The sequence below is a fragment of the Pistacia vera genome, unplaced genomic scaffold (assembly GCF_008641045.1).
Source record: "Pistacia vera cultivar Batoury unplaced genomic scaffold, PisVer_v2 Contig375, whole genome shotgun sequence".
Taxonomy (NCBI): domain Eukaryota; kingdom Viridiplantae; phylum Streptophyta; class Magnoliopsida; order Sapindales; family Anacardiaceae; genus Pistacia; species Pistacia vera.
Genome location: NW_022196196.1, coordinates 531899 through 541827, shown reverse-complemented (window position 1 = coordinate 541827; position 9929 = coordinate 531899). Strand labels below are relative to the sequence as shown.

At 34.6% G+C, this 9929-nt stretch overlaps 2 protein-coding genes across 2 annotated transcripts; both read left to right on the top strand.

Moving 5' to 3' along the window:
• The first annotated feature begins 832 nt into the window (after nt 1-832).
• On the top strand, nt 833-6027 carry LOC116140688 (vacuolar protein sorting-associated protein 53 A-like). Its single transcript, XM_031426285.1, has 9 exons — nt 833-909; nt 2635-2742; nt 2861-2926; nt 3344-3421; nt 3507-3640; nt 3726-3819; nt 4199-4276; nt 5040-5102; nt 5902-6027. The coding sequence occupies exons 2-9, from the start codon at nt 2725-2727 to the stop codon at nt 6025-6027; spliced, it is 657 nt and encodes a 218-aa protein (XP_031282145.1). The 5' UTR covers nt 833-909; nt 2635-2724.
• A 1941-nt stretch (nt 6028-7968) lies between these two features.
• Nucleotides 7969-9727, top strand: LOC116140716 (protein SENSITIVE TO PROTON RHIZOTOXICITY 2-like). The gene is made up of 2 exons (XM_031426310.1): nt 7969-9278; nt 9540-9727. The coding sequence occupies exon 1, from the start codon at nt 8036-8038 to the stop codon at nt 9269-9271; it is 1236 nt and encodes a 411-aa protein (XP_031282170.1). The 5' UTR covers nt 7969-8035; the 3' UTR covers nt 9272-9278; nt 9540-9727.
• Nucleotides 9728-9929: the final 202 nt, after the last annotated feature.

Genomic DNA, 9929 nt, shown 5'->3' with positions numbered 1-9929 from the left:
AACCCACCTCCCATAAAGATCAATTATCCAAAGACAAATCATGGGCCATGTTCATTCAAGTGGACTTGCATGGCCCATGCAAGTCAACTTAAAGACACATGACCCATGACAAAATTAATTAATATTAGGATGTTCGGACTAGAGAACAACTGTGTGTGTATGTATATATATATTTCAAATGCTTGAAATGCATCTGTTAATTCATATTATTCAGGTAATTATGCTATCTACACCTTAATTCTGCTTTAGTCCAACCTGACCCTGCTCAACCCAACTTGTATCCTCTTGGCCTTCAATCTCAAAATAGCTCATAGACGCATCATTCTTCTTTATTCACCTTAACTAGAATGAATCAAGTTTTGGGCTGACCTATTCTAGTTTTGACAATTTTTTCGGGGCTGCTTAACATGTTTGATAATACTAAGAGGTCTTTTTGGCCCTTGGGGAGGTTTATTATTACCTATTGATTTCTGGTCCAATCTTGTATCTGTTCTGAATTATAGCAAGAAACAATTCGTGCAGCCTTAATATAGTTACTCACCTAAGTAACTAGATCCCTTTAACTACTGACAATTAACCATGTGTTTCAGTTTTTTGGTGTTAAATAATTTTTGTTCATTTTTATTCTGATTGACTTATGAATATTAGAATAATATTGAATTCCAAGTTGGTACAGTTGGGAATTTGAACTATAATTTTTTCAAGATCCTTTCATGCAGTTTGTTTTGAATGCATTTTTAAAAGTTATTTTGTATGGGAAAATATGCAGTTTAATATGATTTCCCAATTATCATATTCACTGTATTTCTTGGTGTTGGTCGTCAATTGCAGTTGTTTCTTATAATCAAGAGGAGCTTAAAGCGGTGCAGTGCTCTTACAAAAAGCAAGACATTATTCAATTTGTTCAAGGTTTGTTCTTTAAACTTGTCATGAATATCCATTAAATAATGCATATGTTGTATTTGTTGTCTGTGCTGCAGTAACATTTGTAATATATCAAAATAAGAAAATTATTTTAACCGGAGATTGAATTTTAATATAACCTTAAAACAGTACATTTTTTAAAGTGAAAGTCTTGATGGATTGAGTGCTCAAACAAAGATTAGGAAGCCTTTTCAAATGCCTGTTGCAGCTAGGGGTGTATAAGAGCGGAGCTAAGCTGAGTATCTAGCTACTCGAGCTCGGCTCGGCTGCTACACGAGCTTGAGCTCGAGCTCGGCCAAAATCGACTTTGTGTTGGTCAATTTATATGAAAAGTGCATAATGATTAGAATTCACATTCCATTTGGTTGTCGAGAAACTAAAGGAAAATAAAACAAATCGACTTTACTTACTGGAAACCAAACGCATTTCAAGCCAAAAAAACCAACCAAAAAGAAGACCACCGGAAAAGACTGCTAATTGGAAAAAGGCGACTTTACCTTTTCATATGCATAACTAAAACTAATTATCCTGCTGCAGCCAACAAGGGTTGGTCCATGGAGGTTGTTTTTAATAGCTATGAGAGAAAGAAAGGAGTTGCAGTTTTTTTCCTAAGAAGGAAGAAAGAAAATGTTGCTTTGTTTTTTATGCTTAAGAGAAGAGAGAGAATTTTTTTTATTAGCAGTCAAATGTCTTTTTCAATTAATGTTATGAATTCTGTGTCTTTTGTTGACTCCTCTACTGCCACAACGTCTTGAGCCCACCAATGACCAATCAAATGAGTCGTTCTTTGATTTTTATGAGGTGTGTTTGTCATTATTACATCATTATTACAAACTGATAAATTCTATACCCCCTAATAGTTGCAAAAATAGCATACACCCCCCTAAATCCGAGCTCGCTGAAGCTCATGAGCTTGTTGAGCCAAGTATTGGCGTGACAATATATCCGAGCCGCTCGAGCACGGCTCGACTTTTGTTGAGCCGAGCTCGAGCTTTTACTAAGCCATGCGGCTCAGCTCGGCTAACACACAGTTATTTTGAGAATACGGTATAAAATAATAAACCAAACGGACCCTTTGTCTGTTCTAGGCTCATGCATATAGTTATTCATTGAGAATCATTCTGCTTTCAGTGATGAATAAGCTTTGGTTATATGAAGAATTTGTGTTTTAGCTGTTTTTCTGAGAAAATTAGAGAAATTTTTGCAGACGCAGCGGTGGATAAAATTTGTTTTTTAGACGTGGTCTTCTGGTTCTAAACAATGTTGGAATACTTATGTTTTTTTTTTTTATCCATGGAGACTGGGAGTTTGTTTTAGCTTAAAATTGGGATCACTGTTTTTGTATTATTTTTACAATTATTAAAACTTGTATCTTATCAAGAAAAAAAAAAGTGAAATCAGTGTTTGGTAGTGTTATGCCGCAAACTTCCCTTTGCATCATTAAGTGTCTTGGAGCACACATCTTTACAGAATCAGATGTATTTTAACTAAAATATGAACTTAATTTATTGTATGTTAGCTTGAGAGAATTTTATGCTTAAAAATTTCCTGGAAATAAAAGACATCTATGTGAATGTTTAATGAGAAAGATGAATTCATTTCAATAGCAGTGGAATTTAGAATACCGTGGACTCTACTAACCTTGCTGCTAATTAGTTTTTTGTTATCAACACCATAAGGAAAATCCATAATTGTATCTCCTGGTGTTAGGTGTTCCAAAAAATTCTAAAAGCATATGCGACAAAGCTTTTTGCAAGACTTCCTAAGAGCGGTACAGGAATCGTTGCAGCAGCTACGGGTATGGACGGACAGATAAAGGTGCATTTGATTGAATATTTTATTTGATTTGTTCTTTTTTTTTGGGGGTGGGGGAATTACCTACAGTTTGTATTAAGCACTGATTTGTGTATGCTTTTTCTTTGACTATTTCAAGCAGACTTCTGACAAGGATGAAAGGTTGATTTGCTATATTGTAAACTCAGCTGAATATTGCCACAAAACGGTTAGTTTGTTTCTCTGTCTTGCTGCTTCCTTGTAGCCTGTTTTGAACTTTTGTTTAATCCAGCTTTTGTGACATAACAACTTTGCTGGTACAGTATAAGAATAAGGTTCAGATATTAAATTCTGTATTGTTCATTATTTCTCTCTGATCTGCATTTGTTGATACTCATTGAATCAAGGCAAAGTATTCTCAGTCATGCTCTTTGAGGTGGCTGGCATGTATGTTTTTTTGAATATGAAATTTCCATGATGCTTATGTTCTCTGTTGATGATTTGATATATCTTCGTGGTGTAATTTAAGATATCTTTATTTATACACTTGCATAACATTCTGGCTATAAACAAGCGGAGTATCTAAAAAACTTTATAAACAAGCGGAGTATCTAAAAAACTTAGTAATTCGGGTCTGTTTTGACAGTCTGGAGAACTGGCTGAAAGTGTGTCGAAAATAATTGATTCTCAGTTAGCAGATGGGGTGGATATGTCTGAAGTTCAGGTACTAAGCTATTTCATGAATGGTCCATTACAATTACATAGTGATTCTACTGTTTGCTTTTTCACAATTTCAAAAAACCTTGCAGGATGAATTTTCAGCAGTTATAACAAAAGCATTAGTAACCTTAGTTCTTGGACTGGAAACTAAGTTTGATGTTGAAATGGCTGCAATGACACGCGTGCCATGGGGTAGCCTTGAGAGTGTGGGTGACCAATCTGAGTAAGAAAGTTTCTCTAAAAACTTGGAACACTTATTAATTTAACCTTGAACATTACCACATTTAACCATATCCACTTTATTGCAGGTATGTTAATGGAATAAATATGATCCTTACTAGTAGCATTCCCGCACTTGGGAGCCTTCTTTCCCCCATTTACTTTCAGTTCTTCTTGGATAAGGTAATTTTACAGAGGACTACCAATATATGTGTGGCCTGATATGACTCATTAAATTTGGGTATATTTAGGTTTGATTTCTATTTTTTATGTCCTTTTATTGATGCTTAATGCCCATGTTTGCCAAGCTTCATAAATTTGTTTAGTGCCATCTATTTTTTCCCAACTTAATAATTGAATGTTGTAGTTTATCTAAAATTATGACCTTTCTTGGCATCGTTCATTCTTCAAAGGTTCAAGATGCATTTTATTTGTCTTCTGAAAGCCGTAAAATACACAATATTCTGCCAAAGTGATCTCATATCATACATCTTTTCAGAGTATCTTTCTGTGAAATTGTACAGTAGCTCATTGCCCTTTTGTTTTTTGTTAATCTATGCAGCTGGCATCATCTCTTGGTCCACGATTCTATGCCAATATTTTCAAATGCAGGCACATATCAGAAACTGGAGCCCAACAGGTACCGACCATTTTCAATATCTATGTTTGTTGTTTGTCAAATGGAGTGTGTTTGTAGCTAGAAGATGGACTAGTGTAATAATATAACCATGGCTTTAAAAGAAATTTTAGCTTACATGTAAAACCTCTAGGATTATTTCTAAAAGATTTGATGGGTTGGTATTCAATCTCTGTTGTGCCTCAATTCTTAGATCTCTAATTACTGCCTCAAGGTGTCGAGCATGAATAAGTCACAGGATATTCACCTTGACGTTTGCATTATATTGATATGCTTCTCATGCACTAAAATGATTTTGTGTAAATGTTATTTCTTGTTGAAAATGCTTTATTTCTTGATATGTTGCAGTTATATATTGTTCTGAATTAATAAAATAGAATTGCTTGCCTAGCATCAATTTTCTTTTCTAAGTTATTTTTATTTGATTTCAGTGTTGGTTTTACTTGATAACCTCTGTACAAACAAGTGACACTTGATATCAATTGTATTTTAAAAGAAGAAAGTTACTGGAAATTGCTTCCTTTTCTTGCAATTATTGTATATTCTTGTTGTTTATCCACAAATAAATGCTAAGCTTTTATATCAATACTTTTCCTCGTATGTTATTAACACTTATTTTTTTTCCTTCGTGAATTGTCATAACCATTCTATTGATACTTGTAAATTTTTTTGGCACTTATCATACTCTTACAAATGCATAATTTTTTGGCTATGATCTTTGTGATTTACTCGTTTGCCTCAGTGATAAATTGTAATCCTGTTGCAGATGCTATTGGATACGCAAGCTGTAAAAACCATTCTTTTAGACATACCTACACTTGCTCGACAGGTGAGTTGATGCCCTTAATAAACATCTGTACTTATACAATACGATTGAAGAGTCTAGATTATAATTGTAGATTTTCCCTTGTTGAGTGCTCATCAACATCATAGTCATCATCCCCTTGCACACTAATGAAAACGTACTGTTAGTCATAACTGATATTTTGATGTGGGCTTTGTTTGAATTTGTTTGGGGACATCTAAAAGACTGATTGTTATTATAACCAGCATTTTACAGAAGCAAATTATTTTGTCTACTATCAAGTTGCACTGGAATCAACCATAACATTTTGTTCATTGTTAACTTTGATGCTTTGGTAGTTAAAGGTCTTTAATTGAATTTCTTTGAGACCTCAGCGAATTTACTTCATGGAATTTATGGAGAAGATCCCTAGTTTCCATTTGGCTTCATCAATGCTATATTATTTTTGCGTAACTTAAAGTTTGATTGCAACCGTTGAAACATCCTACTACTTTTGTTCTTCCTTTGTCTTTATTATTTATCCATCCTGTTTTTCCACATTCATACTGACCATATTTCTTTGGAAGTATAAATCTTTGAAAATGAGCTTGAAGATTGAGTAATACTAGCCTTACAAAGAGGCATACAAAAAGCCATATAAAGAGTCAAATCCAGCCTTTGAAAGAAGGGAAAAAGAGAGAGAGAAAGAGACAATCATGAATTTCAAGTGTTGAATTTGACTCTTTATATGCCTCTTTGTAAGGCTAGTATTACTCTTGAAGATTATATGCAGATAAATTTCATGGGTAACATTTCAAATCTGGGTTAGTTTTGTTATGGTCAGGCAAGAAAGAATATAACTAGTTATGAATCTGCTTATTTACAACTGAAAGGTAGCACCAATGTGTTTATCCTCTTGACTGAGGACCCAATTCAAGTTGAAGAAGGGACTGACTGGAATAGAAAGTAACTGTCAGGGAACATATGAAATGTTCTTTTCAATCAAGTAGAATGATGAATAAGAAGATTGAATTGGTTGTCATGGTATTTTAAATGTGATATTAGAACTATCAAAAATTTGTGAGTTGTATCATCTAATAGATGAAAAATAACATATTTTACCAGTTACGAATGATTTTAACAATAAAATTAGTTGTTAGAAACCATTTATATATTATATGCTTTTGTTGTGATTGCATTGCAAATCCATGAAAGTATCATTGGCAGGGCTTTGTTTTTCAAATTATACACAAATCTAAGACTGTGGTTGGTAGAGTATTTAAAATAGTATTTTTGAAAAAGTTGAGTTGGGTTGTTATTACGAGAATAGAATTTGAATTTAAAAATGTGTTTGATAAATTTTTGGAAAACATTTTCTGAAAATATTAGATTATTTTTAATCGCTTACATTTGTTAATTTAGCTAAACATCTCCTACAATAAAAGTTTTAAAATTAACAAAAACATCCTCACCCACCCATTAAATGCCGGTAGTCGGCCACCACTTCCAGACGGTGGCCAGAAGTAGCCAGAATGGCACACCACCGGGCGCTGATCTGGCCTTTTTCAGCTAGATCCACCATGGATCTGGCTGGAAACAACCAAATCAACAGCTAAAGATTTGGCTGTTGACGGCCAGATTTGGCCAGTCTGCCATTGACGACGGCCAAGATATGGCTATCGTTGACGACCGATCTGGCCGTCCCGTTAACGGCCAAATCTTTGGTCGTAGATATGACCTTTTCTAGCAAAATCCGTCGGAAAAGGTCAGATCGACACACAACCGGCCACATTCAGCTAGTTGTGTGCCATTCCGGCAGATCCGGCCACCTTTCGGTGGTGGTGGCTGGCTGCTGGCAATATGTGGGTGGGTGGGGGTGTTTTTGTTAATTTATAAATTTTTATTGTTGGAAGTGTTTAGCTAAATTAACAAACATAGAGGGTTAAAAAAAGTCTAAATATTTTGAATTGAATAAAATAAAATTGGATTTTGAGAATATTGAAACAAATATGTATTTTGAATAGGATTGGATAAGATAGTATTTTGAATAGGGAAACAAACACAGCCTAGACTTCTTTACCAGTTCATTTATTTTTCTGATACAGACAGCAAGTGCTGCTAGCTATTCAAAATTTGTGAGCCGTGAGATGAGTAAAGCTGAAGCTCTTTTGAAGGTTTGTGATCAAATTACTGATGGGTTTGTCCTCTGACCAGTTACATGTTTTATTCTCAATTTAAACTTTTGTTTTAATCTACAGGTTATACTATCCCCAGTAGATTCTGTAGCAGATACATATCGTGCATTGCTACCAGAGGGAACACCAATGGAATTTCAGCGTATTCTAGAGCTTAAGGTTACATCAAGTAGCACATGCTTCTTTTTCTTTTTTCTTTTTTTTTTCTTTTTAAATTCACTGAAACATCTACAATTAAGATTTGATATTGGATGATTTAATTTTTAGGCAGGACTCTTTATTCATTTTTAGGCAGAAACCTTACATAGTTAGCAAAGTAGAACAACCCATATAGACTGAAAAGAGAATAAAGACCCTCGGAAAAGTCCAATATTAATAGAAGAAATGAGGATTGTACTCATTTACAAAATTTAAAATTACAACATAAAATATTTTTAAAATTGAATTAATGGTAATTGTTTATGTTATATTCCAACTTCTGCCATGCAAGCTAGTTCTTTATGCAGAAGTTGTCCCAATGCGAGAGTGGTGGCATTTGAGGGAGGTATTAAGTGGGGATACTATGAACTCAGCCCTAGCTAAGTTGACTTGAAGTTTTTTTATTTTTTTATTATTATTTTGTTTTTTTATCTGCGTCCCCAGATGGACATCATTTCTTATATATCGCTTGTCTATATAATCACTTTTGTTCAATAACAAGATTTTCCCAATAGTGATCCAAAAAGCAAATCTAGAAAACACAACACGCTCAAGATTGGAGAGCCAAAAAGCAAATATTAGAAAATGATTTCTGGGGTCTCTTCTTCTTGTTTCCCGAATGTGACACAAGGCTCAAAAATGTATTCTGTGGCCGAGGACGTTGTTTCATCTTCTATGGAAGTAAGTTCAGGTCCAGATACTCACTCTAATTCTCTTCTTTACACTCTTTCTTTGCTTAAAGACAAGGTCCATCAGGTTCAATCTGTCGTCGGCATTCTCATCTCCCCAGATCATCAAAATCAGCCTGAGTCGACCTCCATAGCTGTGGCCAGCATGGGTTCTTTAGTTCAAGAAATAATCGCGGCGGCTTCTTCAATGTTGTTCACTTGCCAGCAAATGACTCTTCGATCCCCTCCAGGTAACAATAACACAAATATTGAATTGCACCAACATCATGATGTTAAAGTTGCTGATGCCGCCGCAGGATTATCGCAACCAAATAATTTTGATGGCAATATTAATAATCGTTTCGGTAACATCGGCCAAGAAAGAGGGCAACAAGGTTTCTGTTCTAGTGTGAGTTTCGATTGGTATGGCGACAATATCTACAACTATGGTACGAACGATAATAGTCAAGGCACGCATAATCCGAGCAACGATAATAGAGTTGAAACTGATCATGAAGCGAGGGAATTGTCGCGAGGCGTTGAGTTTAGTGAAGGTCATGAAGGATCACAGGGGCTTTCTTCAAGCAGTAATGATATTATCGAATTGAATGCGGCTGATTTATTAGCCAAGTACACACATTATTGTCAAGTTTGTGGTAAGGGTTTCAAGAGAGATGCAAATTTGAGAATGCATATGAGAGCTCATGGTGAGGAATACAAGACTAGCGCAGCCTTGACAAATCCTTTGAAGAACATGAATGTAACAATGGGAAACAAAGAGTCTGCCATGAAAATTACTAGAAAATATTCATGTCCGCAAGAAGGGTGTAGGTGGAACAAGAAACATGCCAAATTCCAACCACTGAAATCGATGATTTGTGTGAAGAACCACTACAAGAGGAGCCATTGCCCCAAGATGTATGTTTGCAAGAGATGCAATAGGAAGCAATTCTCGGTGCTTTCTGATCTTCGGACTCATGAAAAGCACTGTGGGGATCTCAAATGGCAGTGCTCATGCGGTACCACATTCTCCAGGAAGGACAAACTAATGGGTCATGTTGCTTTGTTTGCTGGGCACACCCCACTCATCATTGCTAATTTGAAGAAGCCCGGAAAAGTACTGGACCACCAATTACCACAAATATACAACTAGATAATAGGTAAAGAGGAATTTTTGCTTTCTGTTTTTTTTTTTTTTTTTCTTTTTTTTAAGTCATCAAGTATAGTTGATAAATTCATGAGAAACTTGAAAATATTCTGGTAGAGTACATGCTTTTGTTACCTTTAATGTAATTAAAGAGTTGCTATATATTAAGAAGTGAATAAGAGCCATGTTTTGGATAATCAGTTTATCATTAGATTAAATCAATTTCATGATTTATATGCTAATTTAGCTTCCATTTTCATTGATTATATCTTAGGCCGGGGTTGATCAATGATGCGGAGTACTGACTAGTATGGCTTCTATTCTCCGTGAAAATGGGTTTGTGTTTCTTTTGGTAAGCTCATGTATGACTCTTAAAGGTGTAGCAGTACTTTTTTTTCTTTCTTTAGCGATATACTCTATATATTGTATACGAATGAACACTGAAATGGTATTAATTTATAGATTAAGAAGGCTTTTCTATATATATATATATAAGAATGAATATTGAAATGGTACTAATTTATAGATTAAGAGGTTTTATTGCATATATAATTACAGTACTATATGATTAACTAAAGAGGAGATTTGTGGTTTTAATTAACCTTTGAATGCATGAGCCGATGATACTTATCAATAAATATGTCTTATAGATATATATGTTTGT